The sequence below is a fragment of the Schistocerca serialis genome, chromosome 2 (genome assembly GCF_023864345.2).
Source record: "Schistocerca serialis cubense isolate TAMUIC-IGC-003099 chromosome 2, iqSchSeri2.2, whole genome shotgun sequence".
In the NCBI taxonomy this organism is placed as follows: Eukaryota; Metazoa; Arthropoda; class Insecta; order Orthoptera; family Acrididae; genus Schistocerca; species Schistocerca serialis.
This window is the reverse complement of record NC_064639.1, coordinates 926,552,473-926,568,848: the sequence shown is the minus strand read 5'-3', so window position 1 is coordinate 926,568,848 and position 16,376 is coordinate 926,552,473. Positions and strand designations below refer to the sequence as shown.

The 16,376-nt window shown below is 43.9% G+C and overlaps 1 protein-coding gene across 1 annotated transcript in view; it reads right to left on the bottom strand.

Moving 5' to 3' along the window:
* The window catches only part of LOC126456522 (uncharacterized), a 145,467-nt gene that overhangs the window by 68,148 nt on the left and 60,943 nt on the right, over positions 1-16,376 (bottom strand). The window contains exon 2 of the mRNA XM_050092271.1: positions 14,358-14,447. Coding sequence (XP_049948228.1) covers positions 14,358-14,447 — 90 coding nt within the window. The remainder of the gene's footprint in view (positions 1-14,357; positions 14,448-16,376) is intronic.

Below are 16,376 nucleotides of genomic sequence, written 5' to 3'. Positions count from 1 at the left end.
GACAAGTTTTCATTTGGCATTTGGTATTCTGTTACTACAGGTTTGTTTATCGATTGCCTGTGCCGTTCTGAAGTTCAACTTATGGAGCTGTGCTAGAGTTCCGGTAACTGAATTTTCTAACTGTGATAGCAATCATGATTTCTTGGCCAATTCTGCTTTATCGTTTAAGCATGACGCAAGTATTAACAAACACTGAGTATGCCGATAGTATATTTCTGCACGAATTTTGTAATCGAAAGGCTGCTGTTGCTTATAGAGAATACGGTAGTCGAGTTGCTAACCGCAGAGTACCAAGATGTATAGTGCTCAGCAGTCAAGTCTCACCAACAAATCAAAAGCGTGTGAATCCAAGTGTCATTATAGGTAGGAAGTATTCCTTCAACAAGGAACACAAGTCGGACTCCACTTTTGCTAATATGTAACTAAGGAAGGTCATAGGTACAAAGTCATCATAGAAGTGCTAAACGTAGTGGAGAAAGGGGAAAAAAACGCTTGAGGTAAACAACCATTTTGCTCAATACCCGCACCTGGTTCTAGGTCAGTTACAGCTGAGAATACCGCTACCCTTGTTATTATTATTATTATTATTATTATTATTATTGTTATGGTCTTCAGTCCGATCTCTACAGGAAAATCCACCCTGTGCAAGCCTCTTCCTTTCTCGGTAACTATTGCAACTTACATCTATTGCAACGTGTTTACTACATTTATGTCTGTCTCCCTCTGTAAGTTGTGTGTCCCACACTTCTCTTCGATACCAAACTGGCAATTTCTAGACGCCTCAGAACGTTTCGTACCAACCGATCAGTTCTTTTAGTCAAGTTGTACCATAAATTACTTTTCTTCCCTGCTTCCCTGCTTCTTGTTAGTTACGGGATCTACCTGTCTTCAGCACCACATTTCAAATGCTTCTATTCTCTTCTTTTCTGAACTACTAATCGTACACGTTTCACTTCCATACAAAGCTACACTTCACTCAAACATCTCCAGAAAAGGCTTTCTAACACACAAACTGATATTTTTGGAAAATGATTTTCTTGATGTGTCAAGTCTCCGTTTCATATCCTATCTACTTCGGCCATCAAAAGTTATTTTACCGTGAAAATTGCAAGAGTCATTTACAGCTTTTAGTTCGTCACATTCTAATTTCCTCAGAATCACCTAATTTATTTCGACCACATTCATTTGCCCTCGTTTTACGTTTATTGACGTTCGTCATCTAATTCTTTTCAAGACATTATCCGTTCTGTGCTGTTCTTCCAAGTGCCTAACCGTGTCTAACAGAACTTTGTATCACCTGCAAACCGCAAAATTTTTATTCCTTGTCACTGAAGTTTAATTTTTTTCCCAAATTTCTTCTTTGTTTCTTTTACGGTTAGCTAAATGCATAGACTGAGTGACAGCGGTGACAGGTTACTACCCTGTCCCATTCCCTCCTCAACTATGTGTTCCCTTTCGTGTCGACTCTTACTGTAGTCCGGTTTCTGTACAAATTGCAAATAACCTTTCGGTATTTATCCCTCCGACCTTCAAAATTTGACGGAGTGTAGTCTACTCAATGTGTCAGAACTTCCTCTAAATCTAAAACTGCGATGATCGTAAATTTGTCTTTCTTCATCCTATCTTCTAAGGTAAGTCTTAGGGTCAGTGTTTCCGTACGTGTTCCTGTATTTTTACAAGGCCAAAGTGGCATTCCTTACGGTCGTTCCATAAAACTTTCTCCGTTCTTCTGTAAATAATTCGTGTCAATATTTTGCAACCATCACTTGTTAAACTGATAGCTTCTTAGTATTCACACTTGTCAGTAATGTCTTGCCTGGAAATCGAATTATTATATTCTTCCTGACGTCTGAGGGCAATTCACCTGCCTCACCTCTTATGACTTTGTAAGAAGTCTTGCCTAAAAACCATACTTTTCTGTAGTTCGTCGCTCGTTGAATACTACGCCTGTCGACGCAGTGTGTACCCGTGACCTAAACTTACTGCCATAATGGTGAGCGACAGAGCCTTGCATGTTGCTAGGAGCGTTTGATTACCTGCGTCAGAAGCGTGCGTCTGCGCTCCTCTCGCAGTGCTGTGATGATGAAAGACGACACGTGCTGCCGTAAGACGCAGCCCGTAAACTTTACTTGATACTCTGTCGCAGCCACATAGCTGTGAAACTCGCCAAAGGCACTGCCACATGCCTAGGTGACCAGTTCCATAGCCCATGGTAAAAACACCTCAAAAAACTAAGGAATATGACAGGTCCGTTACCACAAGATGTAGGTCGGATTTTGAGAACATCCTCTGGTAACCGTTTTGCCAGACATCACTAGCCTTCAGATCAATAAGTTACAAAAAATGAACTGGAAAAAAACCACAATCCCCAGAGAAAGGTCTACTTCGTTCACAAGCGTACCAAATAATTCCAAGCAAGTAATAAAACAGATAATGAAATTGTGTACTCAGTTCTGACACGAAATTCTTATTAAACGTTCTTTAATCATAACAGGGTGTTCAAATATTCAGTGAAACTATATGTTGCAAATCTTTAGGGCTGAAGATACGCGAAACCATCGGAGTTTTATCATTTCATACGTGCCCTTCTTAGAACATGTTATTTTTATCTTTATAAAGGCTGCAGGATACCGTTGATAAATGTTTATATGTGTACTGCATGTCTTTTTTACTTTTGAGTCATCAGTCTTCTGACTGGTCTGATGCTGCCCGCCACGAGTTGTTCTGTGCCTAGCTTTTCATCTCAGAGTAGCAACTGCAACCTACGACGTCGATTGTTTGCTGTATGTATTCCAGTCTCTGTCTTCCTCGACAGTTTTCACCCTCTACAGCTTTCTCTCTAGTACCAAGTAAGTTATTCCCTGATGTCCCTTCTCCTTGCCAATATTTTCCATGTTTCTTTCCTCGCCAGTTGTGCGAAGAACCTCTTCATTCCTTGCCTTATCAGTCTACCTACTTTTCAACATTCTTCTGTAGTACCACATCTCAAAGGCTTCGAATCTCTTCTGTTCCAGTTTTCCCACAGTCCACGTCTCACTACCATACAATTCTGCACTCCAGACGTACATCCTCAGAAATTTCTTCCCCAGATTAATACCTACGGTTGTGCCTAGCGGACCTCTCTTCGCCAGGAATGCACTTTTTGCCAGTGCTGGAGTTTGTTTCTTATGTCCTCCTTGCTCCGTCCGAAATAGGTTACTGAGTTCCTCAGGTTGCACAATTCCACAACTTCTACTTTGTGATCTCCTGTTTTGATATTACGTTCCTCGTTCTCATTTCTGCTACTTCTCATTACATTTGTCTACAATTTATTGTGAAACCATATTCTACATTCATCAGACTATTCATTCTTCTTCGCTTTCACTGCTTGTAATGTCTTCAGTAAAACTTAACATTGATATACTTTAACCTTGAATTTTAATTCAACTCTTAAATCTTTCTTTTATTTCCGTAATTGATTTTTCGACATATAGATTGAACAGCAGGGGAGAAAGCCTAAATCACTGTATTACACTCTTTATTTTGCATTCGCTCTTGTCTACTAGTCTTATTGTTTCCCTCCTGGATGCTGCTTTATATCCTCCCCCTGCCCCACCCCCCACTCCCGCCTCCTCCAGCCGGTGCCTCCGGACGTGGACCTGGTGCTGTGGGAGAAGCGCGGCGTAGGGCGTCGATCCAGGGCGTTCAGGATCGCCGCGGCCGGCTCCGCACGCGGATCTCGTTGGAAGGCCTTGCTTAACTAAAAAGCACTGTTCTGTTTATTAATCCGTTATGCAGTCGTACCTCCATAGCTTCTAGGAGAATACAATCCCAGAAAGTGTCGGATTGATGCAACAGCTTCGTGTCGTCATAATTCATGGCATGTACGTGGGAGATACAGTTCTCCGCCACCCTGGACTTTGTCGACTAAACATTGTCTGTGTGGCGTTCACGGTCTATGCATCTCTCCTGTACTCTCTGGGCAGTCTGCCCTGCATCCATTTTACCACACTGGCATGGGGTGCTGTAGGCTCACGGTTTCCAGAGTCCTCGGTCATCTTTGACCGATACTAGTAAAGTTTTCGTCTTGGCTGGTGGGCGGAACACGCACTTGACGCAGTGTTTCCGGAGTATTCCTCCGATTTTTCCCAATGTATCCTTGGGAAATATCGCGCCTGTTAGACGAATCCAACCGGCTGAATTCCCGCGGACTATTCAAATCAATAGTGACTTATTCGATTTCTTAACCAAATCAACTTCGTTTCGTGAAAATACGTTCACAACAGTGAAAAAGCCTGAAATATGCAATTACCAAAACGTGTAACAAAAAACACTGAGACAAGCCTCAAACGCAGAAGTACCGTGATGTGGTTGTCATCAATGCGGCAACAGCTCAGCATTCAGAGAAGCCATACACGAGCTGCGGTCGGCCAATTCATCAGCAAACCTATCCACACTGCTATATACCACTGTCAACACCTTACTAACAGTCCCAGAAAAAGAAAGAGAAAAAATAAACTCGAGTCAAAATCGAGCAGTATTAAATTAAAGCTTAATGGGAGAAGCGTAAGGTGGGGATTACTGTTGTCATTCGTAAGCGCCGTGAGTGAATTCAACAGGTTTCGTTTTAAACAAGACACACAGCGCATACCGCGGACGTCTGCACTGCTGTACAGATATTTTTAGTACAATATAAACTGTCTGACAAAAAAAGATTAAGTAGTCAGAAGATATGGCCAGATATCAATGTAACTTCGCACATGTTCACATCACTAATGGGTATGTGTACGATTATACAGCTGCAGTTCTCTGTGACAGGTGGAACAGCCACCAAAGTGTGCTTTTCGTGTTCAGTGACATTATCAGGCACGGTGACGTATGTGTAGGGTAAAGAGCGTTAGATATTGAGAGGACACGTAGGTACGTACTCGTTAAGCTAGCGTTATCAGTACCTGACAGAGCTTGAAAGGGGCCTCAGTGTGGGTCTCTATTTCTCCAGCTGGTCGAATCGTTCAGTATCCGGATTTATGATGCATTCGAATGTGACTGGCCCGACGTTGGTTTGGATGAGAACAGACATGCTCTTCATCAATGTTCTGATCGATCACGCCTGACAACCGAAAGGGAGGATTCTCGTTATGTCCACCAAGCACATCGTAATCCCTTGATACCAGCACAGGAGATGATGCTAGCACTACTGTCCAGAGACCAAACTATAGTGACATGGTGTTCATCGATTTCCGTGCCTCCATCTGTTTGAAATTTAAGGTTGTTGAAGCCTTTGATGTCGGAAAAGGTGATAACAGCGTCTTCATCTTGTCAACCGACTTTTTTGGGAAGGAGGGCCAGAGGAGAGAAAACGGTTGACTGTCGCTTGGTCCCCGGATCGTATTGGTACAAGTGATCTCATCTCATGTAATGAACTAGATATCCAACAGCTTATGACCGCGGTGCTTCGGGTGTCCCCACAAAATGCCTTTGTTGAGAGTCTGCAACTGTTTTAAAAAAGATGCAAGGAGTGTGTGATTACTGTTCCAAAGCCCAGGCTTTATGGCTTCGGTATCACTTTTACCTGTTACGGTAATTTTTATCAATGGAGTGGTTCTGGAATTTCAGCTCGCCTTGCAATGCCCTGCTTGTTTTGTTTAGATGCTGACAGGATTCGCGAGTGTGATCTTCGGTTCTGCAGTGCCTTTGACAGCTGTGGTCCCGTTATTTTCGTTATCGTCATTTTCAATGACCTTCTGCCATGATCCCTCAAAACACATTTTCGTCCGCATTGTGACTTGGCAGGCAACGTTTTTCCGTTTTCCCTGTATGCGCTATCAACCTTCGATGCAGTGCCTCTTGAAACATCGAACACTTCGTCTCCCTTGGCCACGGAAGCACCGACAATACGAGCGCGAACAATTCCCTTCCGAATTCACAACTGACGCATGCAACATATTGCGCAGGAGCCGTTCGTAGTCAGTTACAACAGCACAACCTTTAGACTTTCCATCATCTGCTTTTAGGTTCAAACATGCATTTATTGTAGCTTTACCACATTTTTGCCCAACCCCTGTATGTCAGAAAGCGGTATTCCCTCCTTTTATCCAATATTCTATTTATTGTCTGTATATTATCTGAGCAGGGTTTTCCTTCCCTATATCTGTTTGGAACTTCAGATAACGAAATTATCTTAGCATATATTATTTATCTTGTGTTGTACTGTATTTCCTGGGGTGGTCATGAATTCGAAATTTGTAAGTGCCATGTAGTAGCAGTTAATGTATGAATTGCTGGCGCGGTGTACCAAAGAATAATCAAATGCATTGTGTTGCAATATATTCCATGGACATTCAAGATTCTGTGTCTGAGCACTATCCTTCTGTCGTCTTCTTCTGGTATTGGACTTTAAGAGAAAAGAACGATTGTCTGAAGTTCATCTTGCTATAATACTTATGTAAGTTGACAACATAGTTGTTCATGACTTAAAATTTGTGTACGGTATTCAATAATGTATATTCTTCAACTTTACTTGTCCTGAGTAGACGTGGCCTTAACGTAATATTGACCATTGCTAAGCGCCATACTAGAAAATAGTAATTTTCTTTCAGCTCATCTTCGAGACGTGGTGCCGGTTAGGACACTACATTTTCTTTCAGATTCTACGACCTATGTGGCCGCTACGAATAATTTAATATTGTTCACTTTCAGATTTTCTCAAGGTTGCGATATAATATCCCACGCAGAATGGTCTGGTCACAGGATTCTACTTCTAATATAAGATGTCAGCTGCAAAAGACTATGCTTGTCACCTTATACTGGTATTCTAGACGAAACCACGATATGGAGTTACGGGTTTTATTACTCCAAATTGGACTGGCGTACGAAATATTATCTGGTGCTATAAGCACATGAGTTTTAACTATACTTTTGATTTTATATACATGTTGGAGAATATCTGAGGATTCAGGAGAGAGAATTATTTATGGACCCGTAACCACGCTGAGTACTGAGCTAGTTTGCTGATTGCTGATCTGCTTCGGGCTAAATTAAATTACATAACACCGTTCATAGTATTACTAGAGTTATTTCTCTTTTGTTTTGACGTCACTTTATTAATAGCTATCAAAGCAGATATAATAAATTTAAAATTTTATTAAATTACATAACGACGTTCAAGATACTTATTCCTCTGTAATTTTATGTGCTGCATCTATCTCCTTTCTTGAAGACAGATGCTATGTTTGCCGTCTTCGACTGCTTCGGTATCATGTATCCAAGCCAGCGTACTCTTATAGTATCAAATGCAGGAAGCAAGATAAGTGCCATTCTTCCATGTTTTGGTAGTTCCTCAGTAATTCCTTCAGAACGAGGGCCTGTGTTTTTTGTTATTATTTCTTCCAACTGTTAAATACAGTTATGGGACTGAAACCTTTTGTTTCAGTCACATCCACTCCTACTTTCACCTGATTATTATTGTACCAAAGATTATTATAGTGTTTCATCTCGTTCAGAATTTCTGTTATATTCATCTTCACAGTATCTCTCTCAGCAGTATTGTACCCCATACTCTGAGAAGATCCCAATCTCTGTAGAGGACACCTTTTCGATCTTGAAATTTCACAATCTTCTTCCTCTTCACCATCGTAGAGAACGATATTAGATTTTTCCGATTGAAGGATTTAGCTCCCAAGATGAAGTATAAACGTACACACCTACAGTACAGCGTAGCAATGTTCTTCATGGAGCTCTACGATAGTCCTGTCGTGTAAAAGTGAATGTGAATCCAGCAAGCCTTTGCGAGTCTTCTTACCTAAGAGACAAAGGGCTAACTACTGTTGGAATTCCGTTGTACAGCAAAGGGTGCTGGCGTCCTTGTGGGAACAGGCGGGGCGGATGGCGGGCACGTGTACTCCAGACGTGATTATGTTATTCTGCGAACTGTCGTAGGTGTCTGCAGTTCGGTAAGGGCTATATGAGGCAATGACAAAAGAAGGTTGCGGACACTGTTTCGGCACAGTTCTGTAAACATCGTGCCTAGGAATCGGCATTATTTCAGGTGAACAGTGTGACAACCTAGAAAAACACCCAAGACAGTGTGAACCCGAACTTCAACGACAAACTTTCAGAAGTTGTTAAGGGATACTTCTGGATTCTTTCAGTATAAGGGACCCTGGTCTCCGCTTCCTAACGCCGAATGGTATGTGTGCTGGCACCCCATCACGCTGAAAACTTATAAGCTGACGAATTCTTGGCGGCAGATCCTCTAGGAAATGTGGGAGGACATGCTGAAGGAAAGTTTGTAGCCTCCCCACTATAGGTTACTATATGAAATCTAGCCTAGAATTACCTCCCATTCTACAAAAATATCTATGCATTACCAAAACTATGTACCAATAAACTGTTATCCAACTTGAACTCGTATGCTAACCTTTGACTAAACAGAACCTAATTTGAATTGAACTATAGCTGGTATGGATACAACTTGTCTTTATATTAAATGCACAGACTTGCGTTTTGACAGCATTGCTGCACATTTCTCGAAAGCACATCAGCAAACAGCAAGCAGGCAGCGGCTAAGCTAGATTTCTATTTCTAAATATATACTCAAACTGACAAACTGCCTATTGGCTTCTGTCTCGGGTTCTTCGGCCGACGTTCATCTAATGATTTTTCCGACACATGCATTAAGGACTCAGGACATTTCATTGAGAAGCTGAAGGAACTGAAACTTGCACCAAACGACATACTGGTCAGCTTTGATGTTTCGTTATTTACGAAAGTGCCACTCAGTGACGCTCTGGAGCACATCGGTTCCATGTTCCCGCAAGACATCAAAAAGCTCTTCCATGCATGTCTCACCACGAGCTATTTCACGTGGAATGGTGATTTCTACGAACAGCTGGAAGGCGTCGCCATGGGTAGTCCTCTCAGTCCAGTGGTGGCCAACTTCTTCATGGAACAATTCGAAGCACAGGCACTGGACTCGGCGACTTCCAAACCTAAGGTGTGGTACAGGTACGTCGATGATACTTTCGTGGTGTGGAGCTATGGTGAAGAACAGCTCGGTGACTTCCTAAGGCACTTGAACAGCCTCCATGCCAACATAACATTTACCATGGAAGTAGAAAAAGACAAGAAACTGCCATTTCTAGATGCGCTGGTCACAAGGGACGGCGAAAACCTGGGACACAGCGTGTATCGAAAACCGACACACACGGACCGATACCTGCACAAACTGTCAAACCACCACCCGAGCCAGAAAAGAGGCATGATTAGCACGCTCGTAAAGAGAGCAGGACGAATATGTGAGCCGCAACACCTCAAACGAGAAATGCAACACCTGGAAACTGTTCTGAGGAGCAATGGGTACTCCACAAATTACATTAGAAGTGTAACAGAGCCAAACACTCGGCGAAGTAAGGAACCAGAAAAAGAAATGTCGGGTACGGCCTTTCTGCTATACATTCCCAGAGTGACGGACAGAATCGGTCGTATATTGCGCAAACATTGCGTAAAGACGATTTTTAAACCGACAAGGAAGATAAAAGTGTCTTAGATCGGCGAAGGAGAAAAGAGACCCACTTGCAATGTCGGGAATATACCGTATACCATGCACATGCGGAAAAGTTTATGTCGGAATGACTGGACGATCAATTAACGCCAGGATCAAAGAGCATAAGCGACATTGCAGGTTGGGGCAGGTGGAGAAATCGGCCGTGGCAGAGCACGCACTGAATGAGACCGACCACGTAATAAAATTCGCCGACACGGAAATTCTGGCTGTAGAGAAGCACTATCACACGCGCTTGTTTAGAGAAGCTGTAGAAATACAAAAACACGCGAACAGTTTCAACACGAAAGAGGAAAGCCTTAAGGTAAACGGATCCTGGTTTCCCGTACCGCAGCGAACGACTGTCGCAGGTAGCAAGAGGAGAACCGCACCGGAAATGACCGCGGAGAAGCCCTCGGACGTTGGCGCGCCAGGTACATATAGTCTGCGGCCGCGAGCTCGGCTCCAGTTCACCACCGGCAATGGAGGGTGAAGCTTTGACAATGCCAGCCACTCGTGCTGGCGAAACGTCAGAAAAATCATTAGATGAACGTCGGCCGAAGAACCCGAGACAGGCAGTTTGTCAACAAGTGGCCACGAAAGCCTTAACAATTTTGTATACTCAAACTGTTGCAGACCACATGGTACGCAGTAGTAACGTGTGATGATGAATATTCTTTCAACTGTGCGATGGGGAGAGTAACTATTCCTATGAAATGACATTCCAAGATAACGATTTTAAGATGAAGTATATATTCCTAAAGACAGAGTAAAATTTCACGTGACCTTCACACACAAAATTGTGTCTGAACAATGCTCATCTCAACAAAGTAAACAATGATTTGAAAAGGGTATAATGTTAACAGAATGTCTATGAAAATCAGACAGCTTAGTAAGTTGATAACTTAATGGAGGATTCAGGGAAGTGGGGGGGGGGGGGGGGGGGTGTCTCTCAGCTCTGATCAAGTTAACTGGCTGACAATTATTCTAAAAAATTAGCTGCGCAGGGCTGCAGTCTTACCTCAGACTACTTCTCTTCAGAAATAATAATGTTTCTGGAATGAGATTTTCACTCTGCAGCGGAGTGTGCGCTGATATGAATCTTCCTGGCAGATTAAAACTGTGTGCCGGACCGAGACTTGAACTCGGGACCTTTGCCTTTCGCGGCAAGTGCTCTACCAACTGAGCTACCCAAGCACGACTCACGCCCCGTCTTCACAGCTTTACTTCTGCCAGAACCTCGTCTCCTACCTTCCAAACTTTACAGAAGCTCTCCTGCGAACCTTGCAGAACTAGCACCCCTGAAAGAAAGGATATTGCGGAGACATGGCTTAGCCACAGCCTGGGGGTAGAGCACTTGCTCTCGAAAGGCAAAGGTCCCGAGTTCGAGTCTCGGTCCGGCACACAGTTTTAATCTGCCAGGAAGTTTCAATAATAATGTTATTCGAAATTTACATTCTCTTCGCTTTCCAATACATACATCATATTCAGCCTTGCTAATGTTTACGAACAATCGTTCTTCATCTAACATATACAAAGCACTACTGAATACATCCATGACCTACTATACTTCAACTAAGAATGTATCACACTGCGCAGAGGCAAAGACTGTACCACGACAAGACCGAAGATTGTTGAACAGTAACATACCTCTCTCTCTCTCTCTCTCTCTCTCTCTCTCTCTCTCTCTCTGACGTGCTCATGGACATACAAAAATCGAAATGAAATATCCGTCTTACAAGTTTTATACACGACGCCATTCATGGTATCAGTAAGTAGGTCAGGTGCAGTCACGAAATCGTTGACAAACCTGCCCCGCTGGCCGCGGAGGCCAAGCGGTTCTAGGCGCTTCAGTCCGGAACTGCGCGACTGCTACGGTCGCACGTTCAAATCCTGCCTCGGCCTGCCCCATACATTCAAGGCAAACTTCTGTTGATAGGATCTTCACTCTAGTGTGAGAGTATGGATTTTCGTCGTGACATTCAGGGCTGCTCCTGTTATTGCACATGCCCTCGTTTGCGAACGTGGCTTCGTCCGCAAACACAAAAGCAAGGAATATTAGGCTCAAATGGCTCGGAGCACTATGGGACTTAACACCTCAGGTCATCAGTCCCCTACAGCTTAGAACTACTTAAACCTAACTAACCTAAGGACATCACACACACCCATGCCCCAGGCAGGATTCGAACCTTCGACCGTAGCGGTGGCGCGGCTCCGGACTGAAGAGCCTAGAACCGCTCGGCCACAGCGGCTCGCGGAAAATTAGGGTTTCTGTACTTTGCTATAGAAACCAATGTGCAAACGCCACTGGAAATGCGATGTCCACTGGCTGCAATGACTTCACGTTCTGAAAATGATACGGGTTCAATTCATGTTCAAGTATGACTCACAAAACAGTTGATTGGCTAGTGTTCAGAGCTCGAGCAACGCTCTGACTACTAGGGCAGGATTGTCACCAGTCGCGTGTAGAACATTTTCTTCCATATCAGATATTCTAGCATGCCCCACACAGCCACTATCTTCCGTTCTAACATGGCAACAACCAGTTTCTTGTACGCGCGTATGTACAGATGAGAAAGTACTGTGTTGTGGTTGCCGTCGGTACCCGAACAGCTTACAATGGAAACTCCCCATAGCACCCAGCTCAGATTTAGTGGTAAGGTGGCCCAGTGGATAGCCCGTCAAAGAAAGGAACACAGATCAAGCCTTAAACCAGGAAGGTGGTGTACTGAACTGTGAAAAAAGAAGCAAAATAGAAACAGTGAACGGTCCAAGATCAAGATATGCAACATCGAGCGAATTGCAAGAACCACGGCGTCGTGACTGTGTGGTAACAGTTGGATTGCAAAGCAGCAGATCCGTATTCCAATCTTCCTCCTGTCCCGCCACCCTTATTTGACAAAACTTCCCGTCCGGTTATTGACATGTCTGTTCTCCTTCTGTAGTCTTGACATTTGTCATGCTCTATATTGGTTATAGAATATGGGTCATGTGGTAAGAATATATTACCGTCGCAAGTACAGTTGAGGAATAGTGAGGGCAGGCCAGATGCTTCAAAGACCTGTCACAGGAATGAAAACGACAAACGGGTGTGAATTATGTTGTAACAAAGGAATTCAAAAGTTGCAAAGCGGAACGCAAGAGTCATAAAATGTGGTACTTACGTAGAACAAATTGGAGGTACGTACATCCTGAGGTCCTTTCCATACACTCCGCTGTTGCAAATGATCGTTACACCACGATACAGACACAAATTTGAATACAGCGAACAGACACTTCAATGCAAAAAAATATAAACTAAGTAAAAAGGGGCACCGTGACCACATAACCACAGCGCCATTGCGAAGTAAAGATGCTCAATGATGCGCATCTTAAGTTTGGACCGTTCACTGTTTCTACTTTCTTTCTTTTTTCACAGTTCAGTACAACTCCTTCCTGTTTTCATGCTTGATCTGTGTTCAGTTTTTGACGAGCTGTCCAATAGTACACCTTACGGTCAAACCTGACGAGGGTGGGGTGGAGAGTTTCCCTTTTTAGCATAGCGCCGTTATGCCGCTCTTGTACTGCATTCAGTGAACCCGTACACGGCGTGCGTATCGACAAACTGAACCCTATCGGCAGTACTGCTGTGTATCACTATTAACGTACAACTTACACTGACGAAAAACAAAACCCTAGAGAGAACCGCGCAGTACTGGATGCAATCTCGTGGGCAACGAGGTAAGGAGGGCATTACTGGTGTAACAACTGGTACTGTGGGCAAATAGAAACGAGACACTCAACGCATACCGCCGACATTTGTACCGTCGTGCACTATTTTCTGGGGACAAGAAACCAAACGACATGCCATAACTCTCTATCGATCCGCCAGAGACCGTGGGTCCCATACACCAAAATACTCGGAAAGTATCCTTGAGTAACCTGCGAAAGTTTGTCGGTGAAGATAGTAAGGGTACGGTACCACCTCTCAGTAAGATATTTGACATCAGTTATTAATTGCCGGACGGAGTGGCCGAGCGTTTCTAGGCACTTCAGTCTCGAACCGCTCGACCGCTAAGGTCGTAGGTTCGAATCCTGCCTCGGGCATGGATGTGTATGATGTCCTTAGGTTAGTTAGGTTTAACTAGTTCTAATTTCTGGGGGACTGATAACCTCAGATGTTAAGTCCCATAGTGCTCAGAGCCATTTGAACCATTTGAGTTATTAATTTAAATGACAAAATAAAACCTCTTAACAATCATTGCTCTCATTCGATAGTGTGATCATCCGCTTCTCTTAATGAGCAGCACTTGCAGTCAGTTTATTATTATATGAATGGAGGAAGGTGAGCAAAAACTTGCTATACAAAAGCCCACATACGTTCTAAGTTTTGGTTCGCGCTGTATATAGTCACTGATAGTGTCACATTATCCGTCGGGCTCAGCAGTACTGAACATACAGCTTAGTTGAATCACTGGTAACCATGAGAAGGACTGTGTGGTAACTCAGTAATGAATGAAAATCCTGACCCAGGAGGGGAGTAATAAACTTGATGCAAATTCGACGTTTAGTGCATGCCGTCTTCAGTTTCAACGGCCAGGCGAGTACTTTGCTTAAGTAGGCCTGCATCTGGAAACAGAATAGACCTTTGGCGGTGATCCACTTGTTGCGCCACAGTGGGTTCTTGTGTTGCCCGTCCTCTCGGCTCTAAGTGAGGTAATTAGGAAGCGCGCCTCGCCTTGGCCCGAGTAAGGCAGTTTGCGAGCGCAGAGGTAGGCAGGCAGGCAGGCCCGGCTCAGCAGCGCCTCCGCCGCCCACGTCATGGCTAGGTAGGCAGCGCGGCTCGGCTTACACTTACCACGTACACAATGGCCACTATCACGCAGCCGCTCTTCAGGGAGCAGCAGCAGCAGAACGACTCCATCCTGGCACCCATCGCCTGCTCACTCTGCAACAGCACCAAAGCCGCTGATCACTGCTGCGTCCGTTACACAGAAAACATCATAGTACAATCACAAGGACAATCAATAACAAACATAATGCATGTGGCTATAAATACGAACAGTTCACAATCTCTTATTTACGAGGGGCATTCGAAAAGCAATACAACACCTTTTTCTCGGCCATTTTCGGGGAAAAAATTCGGAATTTGTTGTGGGGTATCGTCGAATGTTCCCGCTTCATCCCACGAAGTTCCTATACGTGCCAGCGCTGTACGTAGCCTTCTAAGAGGCGTCTGTAAAGGTGGTGCGTCCCAAGCAGAGAGCTGTCACTGAGTTTCTTTTGGCGGAACTAGAGCGCCACAGATATTCACAGGCGCTTGTAGAATGTCTACGGAGACATGTGAGCGAACAAAAGCACGGTGAGTCGTTGGGCGTGGCTTCTGTCCTTACCGCAACAAGGTCGCCCACGCCTGTCCGATCTCCCGCGTACTACCTTCAGCAAATTGAAGGAACGATCCCGCGTGTTCGTCGACACAAAAAGGCAAACGAACTTTTTCTCCATGTCAACACAAGGTTCAAATGGTTCAAATGGCACTTAACGTCTGAGGTCATCAGTCCCCTAGAACTTAGAACTACTTCAACCTAACTAACCTAAGGGCATAACACACATCCATGCCCGAGGCAGGATTCGAACCTGCGACGTAGCGGTCGCTCGGGTCCAGACTGAAGCGCCTAGAACCGCTCGGTCACAGCGGCCGGCTCAACGCAAGGCCTCACACATATCCGCAAACCCGAAAGGAGCTCACGAAACTTTTCTTCCTCATCCACCCTACAACCGGATCTCAACATTCCGACTTTCATCTCTTTGACCCAATGGAGCACACACTCCACGAGAAACAGTGTGTGAATGATGGGGAAGTTATTAATGCAGCACGGTGTTGGCTCCGGTGTCGTTCAGAAGACTGGAGCATGCGTGCATCCAGGCCCTCTCAGTAAGGTGGGTAAGATCGTCGCATCGAACCCAGATTTTGAAAATGCAAAAGACAACGTTAATGTGGAGTAAGAAATGTACTTTTCATTTATGCCATTGAAATATTAAAACAATAGGGAATAAGTATACTGTGAAGCAGTAGTCAAAAATCCCTGACTCATAAAACAGATATTCACAAGATCATGGATAAGAGCTCTCCTTTTTCTTACAGAAAGTTTATGAACCATCAAAATTTTCTTTCTTGAAGATGTGAATATATGCGGAAGACGTAACTCCGATTACAGAGAATCAAGATGACGTTCAGATGGGATCTATAAGTTGCAGCAGATAGCCTCATATTACAGCCTAACATGTCGGTACATAAACCGAAAGTGATGGCATTTCAAGGTAGACAACCAGTAACATAAGTAGTCTTGAATAATAAAATCTTGGAGAAAGTAAAACATTTTAAATACCTGGGATGCGACATCTCTTACCAATATACAAGCTGTTGTTGTGGTCTTCAGTCCAGAGACTGGTTTAGTGCAGCTCTTCATGCTCCTCTATTCGGTGCAAGCTTCTTCATCTCCCAGTATCTACTGCAACCTACCTCCTTCTCAATCTGCTTAGCGTATTCATATCTTGGTCTCCCTCTTCGATTTTTACCCTCAACGCTGCTCTCCAATACTAAATTGGTGATCCCTTGATGCCTCAGAACATGTCCTACCAACAGATCCCTTCTTTTAGTCAAGTTGTATCACAAATTTCTCTTCTCCTCAATTCTGTTCAGTACCGCCTGATTAGTTATGTGATCTACCCATCTAATCTTCAGCATTCTTCTGTAGCACCACCCTAGTGATATATGCCTCTACATCCTTACATTTGTCTTCCGGTCACCACTATAGCACTTCCTGTCGATCTCATTTCTGCCTGCTTCATTTACTGCATTTTTATATTTTCTCCT